This window comes from Homarus americanus, unplaced genomic scaffold (genome assembly GCF_018991925.1).
Source record: "Homarus americanus isolate GMGI-L3 unplaced genomic scaffold, GMGI_Hamer_2.0 scaffold16430, whole genome shotgun sequence".
In the NCBI taxonomy this organism is placed as follows: Eukaryota; Metazoa; Arthropoda; class Malacostraca; order Decapoda; family Nephropidae; genus Homarus; species Homarus americanus.
Window position 1 is genome coordinate 9,208,032 of NW_024729259.1, and position 22,142 is coordinate 9,230,173.

The 22,142-nt window shown below is 38.1% G+C and overlaps 1 protein-coding gene across 2 annotated transcripts; it reads right to left on the bottom strand.

Moving 5' to 3' along the window:
- Positions 1-1,224: 1,224 nt before the first annotated feature.
- LOC121866520 (zinc finger protein 8-like) lies at positions 1,225-4,341 on the bottom strand. Of its 2 annotated transcripts, none has more exons than XM_042366285.1 (3): positions 3,801-4,341; positions 3,513-3,612; positions 1,225-3,343 (listed from the first exon to the last, which is right to left on the bottom strand). In XM_042366285.1, the coding sequence occupies exons 1-3, from the start codon at positions 4,292-4,294 to the stop codon at positions 2,216-2,218; spliced, it is 1,722 nt and encodes a 573-aa protein (XP_042222219.1). In that variant the 5' UTR covers positions 4,295-4,341; the 3' UTR covers positions 1,225-2,215. The 2 variants fall into 2 exon arrangements, with proteins under 2 accessions (XP_042222219.1, XP_042222220.1); XM_042366286.1 differs by having other exon boundaries at positions 3,813-4,340.
- Between the last annotated feature and the right edge of the window lie 17,801 nt (positions 4,342-22,142).

Here is a 22,142-nt window from a genome sequence, read left to right on the forward strand (position 1 = left end):
ATTTCAATTAATCCCATATGTTCTGTTATTTCATTTCTGGCGTTTCTCGTTTTACGCGGTTCTCCACGGGTTCAATTGACCGTGTAAATGCAGACTATACTGTATACATAAAGATAATCAAGGTATTAGGTTATTTATACAATCGGACAATAATTATTTATGAACTCTCTTACTTTTTACAAATGTCTCTACACACAGAAGCTGCAGGGAGTCAGACATAAATAAACAGTGTGAACTTGATCTATTTAGGCAACTCTCGACTTATAAAAAACACTATTAAATTAATTTTTCTATTTAAAGTAACATACAATTATGTGTTCTTTATTTTGTTACTTAAGAAGTAAAACAGATGTTCAACTCAGTTCATGTGAGTGTCTGTGGAAGCAAAACTTGACAAAGTCTACTGGTAGTTCTTTGGGTGATATGAATGACCTAGGACCCAGGAAACCTAAAAATCCTCAAAACCAGTTTGCTGTTGATCCTAAGGGTCCCGGATTTTAAGGCTTATACCTACAGTATACAGTTCATTTGGCTTTTCACATCAGCCTTTATTTATTACACCTAGTCTTTGGTCTCTTCCTATGTCACAATAACTTAGCTATTTGTCAAAATACCATTGTTTTTCTCGATACAGTAACTGTATTAAACCACAACAGTTAATCTATCCATATCTGGTGATCCACTTCTGAGAATTTAAGTCATTAGTTTAGCAATCATTTATGCCAATTTTCTCAAATAAATGCCCCTCATCTTCATATAATGGATAATCGAAAATAATACATGCGACAACAATTTGTTTATGCTGCTTGACAACTTAGCCATATGGAAAATGAGATCTCCATTATATTTAAATACTATAAAAATTTAAATATTCAGCACATTTCACAAATAGGGTCAACTGAACATTTACAACTAAAAATCTCAATAAATAATATAAAACAAAACAGTTTGTGAAACAGACTATAGTTGCAACTATGAAACTAGATCTCTGCTGCAATTTTATATGGAGACACATTTTGTATTGCATTATGCTACAAAGATCTGCTTGGCCATGGCATGCTCACTCAAACAAAGTATACTGTACATCAATAAATATTAATGCCCATTTAAGCAACCATACCCTTTTATTGACATTATAAAATTGAGGACAGAACACAAAGAAAGTAACACTGCATAATCCGATACCAATGTCACATCTCTTGCATTCAACATAATATTGTGGTTAAAAAAAAAATATATATATTATTATACCTTTTGTTGAAGGTTCAACCATTATTCAAGAATGAGGCAGAACATGCAGACTGTTACTTTCTCTGTGTTCAAACCTATGCACCGGGCACACATGCCTACAACTTCTCTTTAAATATATCTAACATTTTCCTCTTAAGAAAAATGTGTTTTGTAAAATATTTGGCAGATGTAGTCAATATGTTGCTGCTGTAAGAAACACTATAAACCTACTGTACATACACTACATTTTTTATTACATTTTATGCACAAGACTTAATTATTTTTTTAACAAAAGTTTAAATTATTAACAACTTCTACCATGGTGGAAAAAATCTTAAGATGTAAATAACTAGACACAGCACCCCTATCTAATGACTCAATGTTAACATATGCTTGCTCTCATAAATTCAAATTTTTGTTTTCTTTTTTCAAATAATGTCTTTTTCCTAGGAACTTCTACCTTTATTTAAATTGAGCCTAACAGAATGCACAAGTAATATTAATGAAAGTGCGAAGTGACTTTATATTTATATAAAAATAAATAAATAAGTTGTGTTAAAAAAATCTTTCTGAATCACAAACTCTGTCTCATGTGTTACATTAGAATAATCCCCAAATCTGAGTTATAGCTGACAAGAAACATAATGATGAACAACTTCACATTCTAATATTAAATATATTTAAGTTATTTTATGGTTCACTCATCTACTAACAGTTCACTTTGCATCAACATAATAATTCCAAATACAGGCACATTTTGACAATAACCAAGATGCTCGATAATCAATGTGATCTTAGGAAGTAAAGGCATTTATAAGGTTTGCTCATAAGTTCCATGATATTAGTCCTTTATAAGTTTTCATATTTATTGCATAGTTCTAAATTTACAGTCACATTAACCTGCCATAAAATACACCTGTAATACTCAAAATAAGTATGACAAACTTGAAGGACATTTTTGTTTTATATATATTTTATAACAAAGTCACTGGTTGGGCCGAGATGGATGCTGTCCTTGATTTTGTGGGTGGTACTGTCTTGGGTCAGGTGGAGGCATCATGTAAGATGTTGCTGGAAATATTGAGTGTGGGTATGGAATCAAGTTAGTCATAGCCATCTGTGGAGTCGGCATCATATTTGGAGAAATTGATGGTGGTTGTGAATGTGGTGGGGCTGAAGAGTTCTCTCTCTGTTGATCTGTGTTTGAATGCATTGGCAGAGAATGAGGTGACTTATGAGTTGAACTGTTATTGGATGCACTTTGAAGAGGGAAGGAGCGGTGTTCGTGTCGAACTTGCTCCCCATTCCCCTGATATCCACCTTGTTCAGAGTTGCTGCCTACACTTTCTCTATGGTCCTGTCCGTGAGATCTATCTTGATTTATTACATCTTGCCCCATCCCTCTCTCCTGACCTATTCTGTTTTGTCCCATACCGTCTTGTCCCAGTCCTCTATTTTCCCCCATTTCTCTATCCTGATCTACCCTTTCTTGTCCTATTCTCCTGTCAGACCCATCATGTTCACGGCCTTGATTGCCTAATCTTACATCATCATTCTGTTCCTCTTTAATCATCCGTTTAGCTTGCTGAAGAACAATTCTTGGATCAGTCACATCCTTATGGCACTGCATATGAGAAATGAGTGTTGCCATCTCTCTAAAATGTTTTCTACAAGATGGGTGTGGACAGGCATATGGTTTCTCACCCAAGTGTGTTCTGAAATGTTGATCAAGAATTGCTTTCTGTCTGAACTGTTTTCCACACTCCATACATACATAAGGTTTCTCTCCTGTATGAATCCTCAAGTGCTGATTCAGTATTGTTCTCTGTCTAAACGATTTGTCACAAAAAGCACAATCGTAAGGTTTATCTCCTGTATGGATTCGAATATGCTGCTGCAAGTGAGTTGGCTGACGGAAAAGTTTGCCACAATCTGGACACACATAGGGTCGATCAGTACTGTGTGTTCTTTCATGTTGCATTAGTCCTCCTTTAAGTTTGAACCCCTTTTTACATATATTACACTTAAAAGGTTTATTCTCCTCATCATCTGGGTCATCTACAGACACTGGATGCATTGGAGGATGAGTCACAGGAATCATTGTTGGCAATCCCTGAAAATATTTGTTTACAAATTAACTGGACTTAATGGGACACATACAAAAAAAAAAGGGTATTGCAAAACATGGGTAACATTGGCAGTTAGATTCAGGTTCTTTATATACATTATGATTAATGAAAATAAAATGCATAACACTATACAGGAGTTTAAAAATTCCCCACCGTAGAATGAGTCCAATTTTTCCGAGGTCTTCCTCTACCTTGGTACGAGAACATAACTGGACTAGCTAACTGTTCTGGTGCTGGATATTTTCCTGGTGACCTGAAAGTATTGCATGCTCAAAAATCTCTTTATCTACACATGTAACATAATTTAATTAATAATTTTCTTCTTTTTCTTGGTTGATATACAGTTATTAGAATGTTAAAACAAAATTCTCATACTAAAATACTCGGAAGTTAAATAGAAATTTAATTAATCATGAAGTTTTATATGAAACAAAGCCATACCTTCTAACATACTTTCTAGGGGATTTGAGATCGAGAGAGCTGGGTCCTGCCAGAGCCAGTAGCATTTCAGGAGGTGGAGAGTCACCCATACTAGTATTTTCTGTCTTGAGTCCATCTCCCAAGTCAGGACGTTTTGGTGGAGGTGTATATGGCCGCTTAAAGCCCTGGGGCTCATACTGATCACCAATAGAAATTGAAGATGCTGACGATGGAGCAGATGTGGGCACTGAAGTGGGAGATGACGAAGAACCAGTGGAAGGGACAGTAGATGACTTGGGTGTATTGTTAGACTGTGTAACAGAAACACTTGCAGGTGAAATACTTTTTACAACTGGAGAGAGATTCTGATACACTGATCCAGAGGTGTTTGGCTGAGTTGTACTATGTGAAGTGTGAGGTGAATGTGGAGATGTGGTAGTAGTGTGTGGGGAGAGCATATGAGGAGGATAATGTCCTCCCCCTGATGTTGGTGCCCATGGAGGCAGGTAGCTCATGTTGGCACCAGGGCCTGCAAACACAAATGACAAACATTAATGGAGTTCAGTCAATCACTTTAAATACTGTACAGTAGATAGTTTCCATATTTTTTCAAGGCATGATTAAATTTTATAATAAAAAGTAAACACCAATATTCTACAGTACAGGTAAACCTCGATAAATGGTGTCTCATTCAACGATATTCCGCTTTAACAATGGTCATGAATTAAGACCATCTCGCTGTATACAAAAAAAATATAGGTATACTACTTTAACGATACCCATTTACTCGGTTAACGAACACAATTCGTTCCACAGAGTCTTTCATTCACCGAATCCATTATTTCAATGGGATATTGGGTAATTGGTTCTAGTTCACAGAAAAGTACATACAAAGTAAAGCCAAAAAATGCATAAAATCAGAAACACTCCTAAAATTCCCCTAAATCGCCCTTATATATATATATATATATATATATATATATATATATATATATATATATATATATATATATATATATATATATATATATATATATATATATATATATATATATATATATATACACACACACACCTAGACCCCGACTTACGACCGTCGGGACTTACGACCGCCGCAGAATTTTTTTTTTCTTTCAAAATGACACACGCATTTTCTATACCAAAAAGTTTCCAGTTAATGTAGTCTCCATGTATAATTAGAAAATTATGGGGGCCCCATGTGCATTCAGCTGAGTACATTAAAGGTTAAGTGCTCAGTCACACTGTATCCATTCCTTATTATTTATTACTTTCACTGTACTGTATCCATTCATCATTATTCATTACTTTTACTGTACTGTATTTCATTGTAGATTTTTTTTTATCTATGTCGGACTTACGACCTGGATTTGGGTCCCTAACACCGTCGTAAGTCGGGGTCTAGGTGTAGTTGATTGTGTGGAATCCTTTATCTTGTCCTTGAATTAATCTTTACCTTATTTTTATAACTACTGTGAATATATATATATACAGTACTGTATATATATATATATATATATATATATATATATATATATATATATATATATATATATATATATATATATATATATATATATATATATATATATATATATATATATTTCATGTAAATCCACAATGACAACGTGGATAAGTTAATCTTGATAAAATCACACGGGAAGATGGAAACAACGGAGTACCTTAGCTTTCGTCTTTATTCAAGACATCTTCAGAGGCAACTGGATTACATGGACAGAGAGAGGCTTAAATATACAGGGTGACCTAAAAACATGAGGTCAGGTCAAAATGATGACATCCACTAATCCCCACACCAACACACACGTAGAGGAGCTTAAGAGAAGGGTGGTGACGTGACTAGCCAAGTCAGGTCAGAAAAAAGGGATCCACAAAATAACTATCATACATCTAGATCAAAGGTTTTCAAAGCATTTTTAACCTTGGGCCACTGACAAATAAATTTATGTAACATATTATCAGTTTTGAACTGACCATCACTAAGGTTTATTGATTTTAATTCCTTAATCAAACTAGCTTCAACCAGAAGTCTTTCTGTGACACAAGATGATTTAAATACTTCTAAGCTTTTTTCCCAAGCAATGGGGTGATTATTATTCCTACATGAACGAACAAGGCACTGCTTTCAGATGCTGTTCTGATATTATACTTATGTTGTTTGATTCTGAGCTGCAGTGTTTTTCCTGTCTGTCCTACATAATTACAATTACATTTGCTACATGGAATACAATAAACACTTCCATTTACATTCAAACTTGGGCTATTTCTTATTAACATATTGGTAATGGTTGAGTCATACTTGAAAACAACATTAATATTTAGAAGCTTGAGGGACCGAACTAACGGGACAAATTCATTACGATAGGGCAGAGTCAAAATATTCTTAAGTGTAGGAACTTGTCTGGTTTGAGAGGAATGAAAGGATTTTTTAGCCCTTTTAAAACAACGATCAACAAACACAGAAGGGTACCCAAGTTTATGTGCAATAGAACGAATGTGTTTCAATTCATCGTCAATAAATTCAGAGTCACAAATACGCAGACATCTTAAGAACATAACAGAAAAAACTGACATTTTGGTAGACTCAAGGTGATTCGATAAAAAGTGAATGAAACTGTCTACCTGTGTGGGCTTTCTATATACCTTAAATTTATAGTTTTGGCCATTTCTCATGATAAGCATATCAAGAAATGGAAGGGATTCATTTATTTCTCTTTCAATTTTGAATGTGATACTAGGGACAATATTATTAAGCTTGTCTAAAAATTCCAATGGGTCACTGTTTTTAGGCCAAAGACAAAGAACATCATCTACATATCTATACCATGGAGGAATAAAGTCCACTATATTGGGTAGTAATCTAGACTCAAAAAACTCCATATAAATACAGGCTAGAGGAGCAGAAAGACAATTACCAATGCTCATACCAAATATTTGCTTGTAGAACTTCCCATTTGCTCTAAACACATTGTCAGTTACGCATAACTCTATCAATTTCAGGAAAGTATCATGTTCAATAGTTAAATCTAGCAGTTGTAATTTATCTTTAAGAAATGAAAGTAAGTCTTTCACAGGTACTCCAGTGAACAGTGAATTTACATCAAAACTTATTAATTCGCAAGGTTCGTTGTGTTTCTTGAGTTTATCAATTAAATCACTGCTATTGCGTATATGTGAATTAGATATTTGGCCTGTAACAGGGGATATCATCTTTACCAGCCACTTGGATAATTTGTAAGTAACAGAACCCACAGAACTCACGATAGGACGTAAAGGATTATTAAGCTTGTGTGTTTTGATCAATCCATACATATAAGGTAAAGTGGGATTGATTTGAGAGAGCTGTTTAGTGAGATCGGGGTTCTTTTTCAATAACATCTTCATTTTGGAATTAGATAACTTATTAATATTTTCCAGGGGATCTTTCGTAAGCTCACAATATGTGCTTTCATCACTAAGTAATGAATTCATCTTATCATTGTAGTCACTTTTATCCAAGATAACAATAGCATTAGACTTATCAGCCTTGGTAATATGGATATTCTTATTTCTTTTCAAGTTTATCAAGGCTGTTTCAAATCTTTTTGGAATGTTTGAAGCAAATTTCTTATTTAAAACACTATGTATACAACCTTTAGCTATGGAAATATCTTCATTTGTAACATCAGACGACTTCTTCTTTTCCAGGTTGATTAAACCTTTAGCAATAGTAAGCGGATTAACGCACCGTTGAGTGATAGAAAACTTCCTACCAAAACCAAGAACAAGTTTCTCATTTGTCTGTAGATCATAAGATGATAAGTTTATGAACAAATTTGGATCACTCAATATGGTCCAGTAACTCTCGTCAAACAGAGCATTTAATTTGGCATTTAACCTTCTTTTTTGGGCTTTGTCAGTTTCACTAAGAAGTTGATATACAACATCACGAATGGTGTGCCACTTATCAACACAAACACTGTTTTGCATAAGTATTTTACACTGAGCACTGTGCTTGAAGGCTAATTTCACACTATCACTTGAACTCTTGATAAGGGAATCAAGCAACACCTTATCCAACTCAGAGAATGCTTGATTGTCCAGATTTCTTAGTCTACTTGGAAGACAGGACTTGGGAAAAATTTTATCATCTCTGCAATCTTTCAAAAACTTCAACTTGTTTTTGAGGCTATGAGCCTTCAGCAAACTCTTCTTGTAGTTGCGGTAGATGGGGCGAAGATGAGGATGTTGTTGACAGATTAAGGACACAGCGTGGAACTTACACGTCTCTCTTTACAGTCAACCCTCACTTTAAGCGGTCCCACATTCCACGTTTCCACATTTACGCGGTACCTGCCAGAACCCAGGATGCTCACATTCCGCAGTGCGTGTACCCCTTTACGCGGGTGAAGTATAATTTTTTTATTTAGCTCATAAAATTCATACAAATTATCCGGCCAGAATATAATTTACATTGCTGCAATTCTTACAATTTGATGATCATTTTGAATATAAGCATCATAGATTTTGCATTAGACATACAAATTTTAGATCTAATGCAAGTATTTTGTTTACTCAGAGCAAATATGCTATCTTTTGTGCAAAATATATGATATTTATATTCAAAATATTCCTGGTCTTACAAGGAATCCAGCAATGTCAATTATATTATCCTAACTTTAGTTTGAGGTATTATTTATTACTAAACCTTAAAATCTAGTGGTTTTCCCCCAAAAATTTCTCAGAGAGGGAAGAGCCAGCGAGTGTAGTGTGAGAAGAGGGGGAGGGAGTTGAGTCCATTATTTAAATGGACATTAACTTGGCGACTGTATTTCTCTATTTCTCTTAAGTATTAATTGTGTGCATGTACCATCATAAAATTAAGATGTTATTTTTACTAGAACATAGGTATTGTGTCGGAAAAAGTAGAGTTTGGGGGTCAGGCCAGTCTCTATTGGAATTAATCCCATATGTTCTGTTGTTCCATTTACGCGGATTTCACTTAACGCGGTACCCTGTGGGTTCAATTGACCGCGTAAATCGGGGTACTACTGTATTGTTTACGATCTTTGTCCCAATTATTCACGTGCTGATATGAATACCATGACTATCTCTCTCCCTACTCTTATGTTCGTTCACAAAAACATTTGGGCTTCCGCCCTTGGGTTTCTATTTGTTCTCAGCAAACATGCCAGAGTTGAGTTTGTCTCTTCATAACTTTATTTTTTGATGTCCTCAGTAGCGGGTTCAGCCTTTCCAGGCGAACTTTAGCGAGGCTGCTAGACTTAGCGTTCCTTCCGGAATGTTGACCTTCCGGTCTTCCTAGCAATCTAGAGTTACAGTGAGTTCTGCTATAACGCGTGTTTTGACAATGCGAATTGGCTCTAACGCGATTTATGAATAGAGGAACGATATTTGTAAAACGCGAACGCTTGTTTGCTGTAACGCGATTTTTGCTTCCTATTTCTCCAATTTTGTGGTATTAATTGTGAATATGGTAAAGAAGAATATCTCCAAGCAGCGTTCTGGTGATCGCATTCCCGGTGATGATCGTAAAAGAAAGGCTATAACACTTGAAGAGAAGCTCGATGTTATCAACCTCAAAATCACCCTTCTCCCCCATCAAGTTATATTCATATTTTTTCAAGGTAAAGTGTTACATTTACTGTATGATTTCATTATTAGATATGAATGTAACATTTATTTAGACTGTGCTATCCTTTGTGTTAGGCTAACTACTAAATTTTTTTCGATTTCGAGTAGTAATCTGCACCTAACCCTATTTTCTCCATAAGCCCTGTTATTTCTATTACGTGAATTTCTATAACACGATGTTTTACAAGAACACAACTATCGCGTTATAGCAGAACTGACTGTATGTTGAAATGGACTTTACACCTTCTATGGGTTATATGAGACCAATTCAGGGTGGAATTCTCAACCCAATAAATATTGCTAGAGTAATAGTGAACGTTGCTGCCAATAGAGAGCTATGTTAGTGGCTCAGCACTGTCAACCCTGCCGGGTGATTGTGCGCACGTAGGAATTTTCCCTTAAGTGTTTACTTGGGGATAACGTCTGTGCCCCTGATTGGCAACAAATAAAGATCTTGATGATCCCTCTCAATAAATGTTCTGAATGAAATTATTTTATAAAAACAAATTTAAATAAATAAGTTTCATTGAGCTAAGGGATACTTGATATAAGAGTCGGGAGACAGATACGAAATAGTGAGTTATTGTTTATATTAGTCATATGAGTGACTTGTATAATAATAAGAGATCTTAATGCATTAACTTACGAATAATATAACATTTATGAGTCATATTGATTAAGTTTGGGAGAAAATGCGTTCTCCCTTATAAATTATTATTAGTATTTTGTGTTATAATGATATAATGTGACTCATGGTATCCTCCTAGTTTAGATGAGTGCTGTGCAACTGGAGGATGAAGGTCAGGAGTCCGGGCCTATGGATGATGGAGGAGACCATGGAACTGTCCCTAAGGAGATACTATTGAGTGATGAGCTACAAGGACTAGAAAGTTCAGCTCAGGCACTACATTCAAGGAATTGTCTGTCAGTAGAGAATTTGAATTCAGTAGTAGTAGTTTCACCCAAGACCCAAGGGGGCCATACTACATAAAAAATGTAAAGCGACTTGGATTACTAAGATAGATCCTCATGTGGCTTGCATAATTCATGGCAGCTGTGTCTCAGATAACCTATTTTCACCAATGGATTGTGCAGTTTGTTATGATCAAATTTTTCAATTTCATCAAGCTACAGGTGATAAGAAAGATTTATTGCAATTACAATTACAAATTAAAAATAGGTGGAATAAGACCTTGAAGAGTAAATTTTTAAATGTACAACAATGGAAAAATCCCAAGTTGGCAGAAAGTTTAGGTTTATTGGTGTTAGGTAAAAGACTTAATCCCCACTTAGACAAGACTGCTTCTGCTAAGAAAAATAAGTTATTGGATGCTCCAGACAGTGAGGCAGTAGGAAGTCTACAAAAACCTCTATCTACTCAATCTGATTTCAGTGGATTCCAGGATCAGGACGATGAGCCTGGTTCTAATCATAGTATCCAGTCTCTTGAGCAGGAAGAACCTGTTGAGACTGACTTCATCCTATCCACATCTTGGCAACCACTTCCACCTGGGGCAAAAATGTTGGTTACTGCGAGTGGAAACAGGCTGCTGTCGACTGACACGCAGCTGCTGGATAATATTGAGTGTAAGGTTGATTCTAACACGCCATGGATAACATTGGTAAGAGCTAAGTCTTCTTTGTTCACTAATCCATCTGAATCTGTGGATTCCTTATTCAAAATATTTTATGAAAATGTCTCTAAGCTTCCTCATATTTCAGCAACTACAAAGAGAAAGCAACTTTGGGTCATCATTCTTTGTTTTTGGAGGGTGATACTACACTTTCTTGGCCTGATATTTGCCCAAAGATGATCTCTGAAATAGACGAAGTCTGGGCTAATTTATTGAAAGACTTAACATTCATTCCCGCAGACAGGAATGCTCACAAGTTTAGTTTTTTGAAGTTCCAATTTAATGACGAAAATAGTTTCTAGTGTTCAAAGTGGGGGATGTAAGTTATCAATTCACAGTGATGCCATTCGGCCTGACGATTGCGCCAAAAGTGTTTACAAAACTGGCAAACATTCCCAGAAAGATCATTGCGAAGGAGGGCATAAGAACCTTTGCTTATCTAGACGATTGGCTGATAATGAGAAACTCTTTCGATGATTGTTAAAGGGCGACCCAACGTACACTAGTACTATTTCAAAACCTTGGTTTAAAGATAAATCAGGCCAAATCAAATTTAATACCAAGTCAAAAGTTGGAATGGTTAGGTCTCCAGTGGGATACAAATCAGCAGTCAGTCAGATTACCAGGAACAAAAGTCACAGATTTCATAAACAAAGTAGAAGCCTTTTGTGTAAAGCACAAGGTTTCTTGGCACGATTGGGAAAAACTTCTGGGTCTGTTGAATGTTGCCACAATAGTGGTTCCATTGGAAAAGTTAAGGAAAAAGCAACTATCTCATCTGGGCTCGAAGTTGCTCCACAGAAGCAGAAATATTGCTTCTTCTCTCCCTATTCAGATAAAGAATCATCTGTTATGGTGGACAAAGTTGGACAATATAATCGGTTCCTGTCCCTGGGTTCCGCCTCAAACAGGTCTGGTCGTTTGTATGGATGCGTCCGAAATAGGATGGGGATACCATTTCTCAAAAGGGGAATTCAATCAAGGGAAGTGGAGCAACTTCCTTTGGGACAAACACATAAATGTAAAAGAATTAGGAGTGGTCCTATTCTTTTGTCAGCAAACCCAAATTTACAGAATATAGCGATCCTTTTTGCCACGGACGAAAAAAAAAAAAAAAAAAAAGGCAGTGTTTTGTCTCAATCATCAAGGCACAACCAGGTCTTGGCCCCTTCTACAACTGTCAGAAAAAACCTTCAGTGTTTGTGTAACACAAACACTTTACCTCAAAGCAACTTATATGCCGGGAGTACAAAACAATTGGGCAGATGCACTGTCCCGTCTCCGGCCAGTATCTACAGAAACAGAATGGTCCCTAAAGGTATCAGAGTTCAAGAATCTAGTGAAGAAGTTTGGAACTCCACAGATAGATCTGTTTGCCTCCCTAACAAATCACAAGATGCCAATTTATGCATCTCTGGAAAGGTTAAATCTTTTAGGAAATGCCCTCCTCTTAGATTGGAACCTTTGGAATTCAATCTATCTATTCCCACCTGTGGAAATATTGCCCAAAGTGGTTCACAAACTCAGATCCTTCCGAGGCAAAGTCCTCTTAATTGCACCATATTGGATCCTACAACCTTGGTGCCTGGATCTGCTGGACTGGTGCCCGAATCCTCTACAATTGCAACAAGGATGTCTAAACCAGGTACTACATTCTCAGTTCGAGATATCCTTGGCACTTTACGCTTGGAGTTTCTCAAAAAAAAGTTTAAATAGGTTGATGGGTAATTCCAATATAGCTAACCAAGTATTAGCAGGTCATAGACCCCAAACTTCTATTCAATATGAGAAAGCTTGGAATCTTTTTCAACAATTTATCAAGTTAGCATCTCCAGATTCATTATCGTTAACAGTTGTGTTAGAATTTTTAGAATTTCTGTTCAGAGTTAAAGGCCTTCAAGGATCGACAATTGCATCTTATAAATCAGCGTTGGTTGGCCCTCTGGCTTGGGGTTTTAATATTACTTTGAACCCAAGGATTTATCAAATGCTAAGATCGTCCTTTTTCATTCAGAGACCTCCTCGACCCAAGAGAATCCCGCCTTGGTCTCTGGAAAGTTACTAATCTTCTTATGGGGCCTAATTACAATATAAATCTGAACAGGGAAAAATTACTCCAGAAAGCAGCTTTCCTTCGAGCAATAGCAACGGGTATGAGAATCAGTGAACTGATATCAATTTCCAATAATCCATCATTATTGGTATTTTCTGACGAGGATGTTATCCTTTTTCCTACGGAGATCCTAAGTAAAAATGAAACGGAAGATTTCCAAGCTCAACCTATTAGGGTAAAACGTCTAATGGATGAAACGAGGGTTCCTCACATATTGTGTCCAGTTAAAAATCTTCAGGAATGGTTAACCAGATTCCCTAATCGAGGCCCTTATGTTTTCTCATCAAGGGATGGTAAGAAATTATCTCCTAGTCAATAGACAAAATCCTTATCTCAATTAGTGAATCAAGCAGACCCACACAAGAAATTTTTGGCACATGACACTAGGAAATATGCAGGGTCTGTGGCCTTTCTGCGGCATATGAGTCTCAGTCAGATCAAGGAAATGGGCTTTTGGAGATTTCAAAAACTTTCAAAGACAGCTATCTTCATCTATCTCTGAGAGATGCTTCAAATGTGGTGGTGCTGGGTTCCCCTCCCCCATCTAGTCAATCTCCACTACGAGGACCTTCTTCCTCATCAGAATAAAGTGAGTATCCTTTTTGAGTAAATTAACATTTTACCTTCCGGTAAATGTTCCTAATTTTGAGAAATGTTCAAAACGGTTTATAATATAATCTGGACCTCAGTCAGCGGAGCCTTGTATGCAAAGTCACCTCCCTCTCCACCTCCTGTTCGGGTATTCTTGCTGACGTTGCATTCAGAGCTTGAACCAAAAGCCGTTTTTTTCTAAAAACCAGTTTTTGTGATATAGCTCGAATGCGACGTCCATAACCCACCCATCTCCACCCCTCGAAAGTTGACTTTTAATTACTGCTCTCTCTGAGGCAAGAGATGAGGGTCGTGATGCGTATAGTGGGGGGGGGGGAAGGAGGGGGTTTTGAGAATTGCAATTAAATGCCAGGTAGCAACATGTCCTCCTAATATTACTTAGTAATTATTAGATGTTTTAATTGCCTGTATGTTGGCTGGCGAATTGGCTAGGAATTAACATACCTAGGTAGCATTTGCTGACGTCGCATTCGAGTTATATCACAAAAACTGGTTTTTAGAAAAAAAGTCTATTTTGCACAAAAGATAAAATGTTTGCTAATTTTCATCATCTCCTTAACTTACATCTAAAATTTGTTTGTCTAATGCAAATTTAGGATGTTTATATTTAAAATGATCACCATCTTGTAAGAATTCCAGCAATGTAAATTATATTCTGGCCGGGCAATTTGTATGAATTTTATGAGCTAAAACAAATATCTTCAGTAAATAAACAAATTATACTTCAACCTTCGTAAATGAGTAAATTCACCGCGTAAATCGGGCATCCCGGTTCTGGCAAGGTACCGCGTAAATGACCAAACGCATAAAAGAGAACCGCGTAAATCAAGGTTCAACTGTACATAACCTTCTTCATTTATATTTACTCATTTACATGAGCACACCATCCTACATACATAGTCATTTCTCTTACAATGTGTGTTTTGTCAACTTGAATTGGTTATAACGCGATTCATCAATAGGGAAACGCTGTTTGTAAAATGCGAACTTTTGCATACGAATATTGGCTATAGTGTGATTCCATCCTCAATGTCTTAAATGTAGCATGGCGCGGGGTTATGCAAGGTTTACAGTTCATGTTTGACATCACATGTTCAATTGATTCATGTGATTTGTTTGTGAAGTGTTTTTTGAGAGGTATTCTATAAATTTCATTCTTTTTTTTGCAAATTTAGCTGTTATCCATAAATAAGTAAAAAAAAAGTATGTTTCGCAGTGCAGACTAATAACGGTTTGCACCAGCGCTCTCTCTTTACATCACGTGGTCAGTTGAATCACACGGGTTCTGTTGAATTCTCTTTGAAGTGTCCTCCGTGATTTTTGCTGTTTTCTCCAATTTTGTTGTGTTAGCCATGAATATGGAAAGATAAGGTAAGAAGAATGTTTCCAAGAAGCGTTCTGGTGATTAAATTGCCGGTGGTGAACATAAAAGAAAGGCTATAACGCTTGTACAGAAGCTCGATGTTATTAAGCATTTTGAAGGTAATGAAAGAACATGTGATATTGTTCGTGCAACAGGAATAAAGGAGTCTATGTTACGCACCATTAGAGACAATGCAGAAAAGATTAAGCAAGCTGTATTGCTGGAACAAGCTTGAGTGCTAGCAAATCTGTGAGATCACGGTCAAAGGAACTTGAGGAGATGGAACGGCTTCTAATTGTTTGGATAGAAGATCAAACGAAAAAGCAATCGGGACCAGCTTCCTCACCATTAAAGAGAAAGCCCTATCAATTTATGAGGACCTAAAGAAAAAGGCTGAAAATCCTGCTGATGTGCTTTCCTTTACTGCTAGTAGTGGATGGTTCTCTGGTTTTAAGAACCGCTATGCTTTTCATAACGTAAAGTTATGTGGCGAAGCAGCCAGTGTCAATGAAGGAGTTGCGATGACATTTCCTCCTATAGTGAAGAAATTGATCGAGGAAGAAGGCTACACCTTAGACCAAATTTTTAATTTGGATGAAACCGGATTATACTGGAAGCAAATGCCATCAAGAACTTACATTTCTAAGAATGAAGCACATGCTCCAGGCTTTAAGGCTGCGAAGGATCGTATGACAGTGCTGTTGGGTGGCAATGCTAGTGGAGATTTAAAAGTTAGACCTGTGGTGGTGCATCACTCTACCAACTCGCGAGCTTTAAAAGCTTACCTAAATTCTACTTTAGGTCACGCAAAAAAAGGTTGGATGGAGGGGAAATTTTTTTTTACCTTCTTGTGGATGTTTTTGAAAATATTTTTAAAAGTTATTGCAAGAAGAATATAGATTTCAAGATTCTCCTCATTTTAGAAAATGTGCCTAGCCACCCTCCCACCAATGCTGAGCTTTCTGACAATATCAAAGTGCTCTTTCTACCTCTGAATACAACATCTCTTCTTCAACCAATGGACCAAGGAGTAATAGCATCTTTCAGAGCCTATTATTTAAGGCGCACATTGAAGAATCTGATTGCAGCTACTGAGGAGGGGGGGTGACAATGAGTTAGTCCTAATACTATACTGGCAGAAACAAAGTACTGTACTGTACTGTACTGTACTCTCATAACATATGCCTATTAAGAAGGATGCAGCCAAGATCAAAGAGCACATGACAATCACAAAGTCTGCAGGTGCTTCAATGATGAAGTATTCCCAGAACAAGGTGCTGCTAAAGGTGGAAAACTTGCTTGTGAGTTACTTGATTCGTCAGGCGCGACGCAACATGGCAGTGGACACGCGATCCGTTCAAGAGTACGCACGTGAACTGTACGCAGCAGTGTCACATAAGATGGGAATTGCAGAGCCCAAACCCTTCAATGCTTCCTCTGGTTGGCTGCATAGGTTTAAGAAGAGGAACAAAATCACCAACATCAACATTGGTGGTGAAGAAGCGAGTGCTGACCGTGTGGCGGCTAGAGATTTTCCTCCGTTCTTACGTGAGGTTATGGAGGAAGGGCAGTACACTGATGACCAGGAGTTCAACATGGACGAATCCGGCCTATTTTGGAAAAAGCTGCCTACCAAGACCTTTGTTGTCCAGTCTGCCAGCAAGGTTCAGGGTCGGAAGTTGCAGGAGCGCATCACCGTCCTCTTTACCACCAATGCCTCCGGTACCTGTAAACCAAAGTTATCGGTGATTCACACAGCCCGCAAGCCGCACGCCTACAAGAATATGGACATGAACAAGCTTAATGTCCACTGGCTAACCGCACGTAAGGCGTGGATGTTCTCTGCTCTGTCCCTCTCCTGGTTTGACGACTGTTTCGTTCCAGACGTCAAGAAATTCTGCGAGCAACAGAATGTTCCATTCAACATTTTGTTGCTCCTTGACAACGCACCAGGACACTCGCCCCTACTTATGGATCGTCACCCCAACGTAAAAGTGGTCTTCCTTCCTCCCAACACTAAGTCATTAATCCAGCCTATGGACCAGGAGTTAATCTGCAATGTTAAAGCTGCATACTCTGCAAAGAAATTCAAGCTCCTGAAAGACTCTACCAACACCAAGGATGAGTTGCGTAAGCTGGGTGACACCGACAGCGAGAGTAAAAGCGACGAGGACAAGGAACAAGAGGTGGTGACTCAAGAAGTTCTCGTCAAACAGTTTTGGAAGAAATTTAACGTCAAACAAGCTGTAGATTTCTTGGTGGAGGCATGGGATCAGCTGTCTATTGCTACGATTCATCACGCATGGAGACATGTGTTGCATGGCATACCAGGTGAGAGGAGGAGTCAACCTGTGACTGGTGAGGTTCAGACTGTTGCAGTAGCAGTGGACCTTGCCAGAGAAGCTGCGCACAGTATTACAGCTGAAGGCTTCTCCGAGACCACCAACGAAGACATCCTGGAGGTGATCAGAGATCCTGAAATGACTGCCGACGAGATGTTGGAAGATGATCACGTCGGTGAAGAGGAAGATGGTGGTTCAATCTCCGAAGAACACAAGTTAACGCATAGTCATATTAAGGGTGCCATCGAGTGTGCAGAAAAATTGAAGCTCTTCCTTTCCAACGACAATGACGATGATCGCTATAAAGTCTTCCATACCCAGCTGGTGCAGGCTATGGAGCCGTACATCAAGGTGTATCAAGACAACATCAACACTAGCCGTCAAAAAAGCATTACCGAGTTCTTCGCCCGCAACCCACCACAGCCAGCCAGAGCCAGTGATAGTGACAATGAAGGTGACTTTGAGGGATTTGTCAGGGAAGCCTTGACAACTGTAACTGATAGTGATGGTGATGCACCTAGTAATGGTGATTGACCTGAGGGCCAGTAATCTGCCCTCTGCCTCGGAACCAGCCTCCATCCCCGTATGCCGACCCATCTCTTCTTCTAATGTAAGTGTTACACCTAACTTTTAGTTTTCCTAACCTAACCTTTACTTTTCCTAACTTAACCATTATTTTTCCTAACCTAACCTCTTCTATATACTTGTTTGTGCATACCATCATAAAGTTAAGATAAAATTTTTACTACAACATAGTTGTGTGTCGTCAAAAAGTGGAGTTTGGGGGTCGGCCCAGTCTCTATTGGAATTAATCCCATATGTTCTGTTGTTCCATTTACGCGGATTTCACTTAACGCGGTACCCTGTGGGTTCAATTGACCGCGTAAATCGGGTTACAACTGTACTGTATAAGCCTCGTGAGCATTCGTCTTGTGAGCACAGGTCAGCATACGACCTATATGAAGCCTCTTTAGTGTGGATCCATTTATTTACATGTAATGTTTTTCCAAATAATGACCATTTAAACAGCAGATACTTTTCTTCAACTGCTGGTTTAGTCCATGTCATTAACATACTGTACTGTATACACTTTTTTTCCTGACATTGGGAAAGTGTTCATGTCTTACTATCTTTTTAGGGTATTTATTGCATTCCTATAATCAGGTGGAGGCAAGTAAGAAACATTATCTCAAGGTTTCATATCTTGTAGATAACTGGTCCTTATACTTGTATAATATACAGTCAACCCTCGCTTTACGCGGTCCCACTTTACGCGTTTCCACGTTTACGCGGTACCCTGCCGAAACCGGAATGCTAACTTTCTGCGGTGTGTGTACCCTTTTACGTGGAGAGCGGCGCGACCAGGGTGCGCACAAGGTCGACCAGTCATCAAAACTTTACCGAGTTCTTCACCCGCCACCCACCACAGCCGGCCCAAGTCAGTGATAGTGATAATGATAGTGAGGATATGGACTTATATGGACTTTGAGGGGTTTGACAAAGAGGCCCTGCAAGCCTCTGTGGTGGATAGTGATACAACTGATACTAGTGATACAGGTGAGGGCCAATAATCTGCCCTCTGCCTCGGAACCAACCCCCCATCCCCGTGTGCCCAGCCATCTTTTCTACTAATGTAAGTGTTAAAAAACCTAATATTATTGATATTTCACTTAATTATTAATTGTGTGTGCATACCATCATAAAATTAAGAAGTTATTTTTACTACAACGTAGGTATTGTGTCTGAAAAAGTGGAGTTTGGGGGTCGGCCCGGTCTCTATTTCAATTAATCCCATATGTTATGTTGTTCACTTTACACGTTTCTCACTTTATGCGGGCCGCCGTGGGTTGAATTAACCGCGTAAAGTGAGGGTTCACTGTATAGGTAAAGATTTTTGGTACAAAGATAATTTCCTGTTTGATAAAAAATTAACAGTTATGGTGATATTTTCAAGATTTTATCCCAATTCATCTGTACTGTACAGTGAGTTCATAACTGTCATAACAAAATTATAATACCTAACACTGTACTTTGGTATATTCTACTGACTTCATTCACAGAACAGGCCATAGTTCTCTTTATTTACACTCACCCAACCCCAAGTGTGTGACAAACTTAATATACTTCATTGTTAGATTGAATAAGGACAAAGAAGAAAGTAACAGATACTACACTCTATTCCTTTGTTCTTATGGTTGTTACAGGCTTTATTTACCTATATTCACTGTAAATGATCATAAATGATCATATTTCATACCCAGAATTAGTTTATAATCCCAGAAAATAGAAAAATGAGGTACACCTTAGCTTGGGATTCAAATTTTTCAGGCTGGTAAATCATACAGCACGAGCAAACGTTTTCTTGCCACTGACAACGTTTTGATGGTCCCAGTATACCAACCTCCCAGTCTTCCGCCAGTTGGCACACCTGACTACACCATGATGAAGTAGTAACAACACCTGAGGGTCTAGGACCATCATAGCCATTCTTGAATAATCATTAAAATTTTCTTCCATTGTATTACGACTGCCCGGATACCACAGCATCGTGTACACAACGGCAGTTCTTGCAATTGGCCCCTACTTTCATGCTTGATGTGACAAGGCATAATAAGAGTGGGGATGGACCAACAAAATTTGGTAGGCTTGAACTATCCATCCTCTAAGACAAGGAAAAGTATGAGACAGCTGCTGGTAATTGCGTGTCACCCCCAAAACTGGATTTGAGGACCCTGGTGACCCTGCACCCCTCACCCAGTAAGCCTACCCCAACCAATATGTCTTGGACCAGAAAGCCAACTCAACGCTTCCAATCAGGTAAATAAGTCTCAATTTATGCTTACATTCATTATTTAATGCTTATTATGTTTGCTTCATATGTCTGCTTCATTTTCTTGCTTGACAGTGTACACAACAGAGATATATCAAGGGTAGATGGGAGTTTTGGGGGGATGACCGGTCCCAAACCTCACGAATTTGTTATATTCTTATGGGATTAATTGTGTCGATAACCGTTGTTTCACTAACCGTCAAGTTTTCACAGTCTGCATATGCGTCGGTTATTGAGGTATACCTGTATTTCACCCTCAGAGAGTTTCTGGAATTTTCCAGAATTACACATTACAGTAAAACCTCAATAAATTAAACTTTATTGAAATTTGTCTTTTTTGGACTTTCTGAGATGCACTGGACTGCTCCTCTATTCACCATCAGTCCAGACAGTGTGTGTTCGTACATATGGTTGAACATCTGTGCGTGGGTGTTGTGCATCACGTGTCTCAATGTCTCAGATTCTCAGTCCGAGTCCTGCCTTCATATGTATAGTATCAGTGTGCTGCACCTTGCTACCCATTTATGTGAACTTTTTTGTAGGATGCGTATTATCTTTAATGGGGTAATAGAGGGTTTTAAGACACGGGTTAAAATTATGGAAGTACACTTTTTAAGAATTGGGTAAAATAATGAAAAACAATAATCAAATGAAAAGAACAACACTTGCTCACTGAATACTGTACAGTGATCTAATCAGATTTGCTGTATGCCAAACGAGAGCTAAGACACTGAGTATGTAAGCAAGTTGGGGGTTGGGGCAAAGACTATATACAGTATATATGAAAGGTAGAAAAGCTCAGGCTTTTGGGTGTGCATGTAGTAAGCGACTCTGAGGCAGATGGCATTGGTATCAGTAAGAACATCGGTCTGTTTGTTTATCAAATACGTCAACTTCGGTGGTGCCAAGTTTTTACACAGCAGCCATGCCTCACCCGTGTTTCCTAAGATATTCATCCTACTTTTATATGTCATCGATTCCCTCGACAACAGGAACAGTTGAGTGTATATACTGTATAATGCATAATTAACACAATACAGTCTCTCCTCGACTTATGACAACCCGGACATACGACGGCCATGGTCATATAAAATATTTTTCACATTACATATTTTTGAGTCCCGACGTTTGGTCGTAAAGTGACGCCGTTGAGCGTTTTGCAAAAGTTGACAGACTAATCCAAGATGCACTTGCTTGCTACAGGGAGATTTACAATGAAAAGAAAAGGCAAACTGTGCAGTCTAAACTGGACATATTTTTTAAGAAGTCCCCCCCACTGCTGCTCCTCATGCCCCACCACTGCTGCCTCTTCAATCCCTAAAGATGATCCAATACCTTCAACAAGCAAGTATGTTAGCCTGTCTGAAGACAGGAAACTTGATGACCCACCCAGCCCTGTCTTCTCCTCTGCTTCATCCAATTAATGTAGTCTCCATGCTTAACTAAAAAAATATTGAGGCCCCGTGTGCATTCAGCTGACTACATTAAAGGTAATGCACAGTAACACTTTATTAATTTTTCATTATTGATTACTTTTACTGTACTGTACAGCTGCTCCCCGACTTACGACGGGGTTAAGGACCCAAATCCACGTCGTAAGTCGAAATGGTCGTAAGTCAAAAATGCTTAAAAAATACATGGAAAATCTAAAATGGGTGTCTCTTTTTTTTCTCAGCACCACAAAACTCTCACTTTTAAGCTTGCCAGCCATTTTAAAGTGAATTACAAACAAAAATTTTGTCAGTACAGTGCACAGCGCAATCACTGACGTTGGGACTCAAAAATACGTAATTTGACAA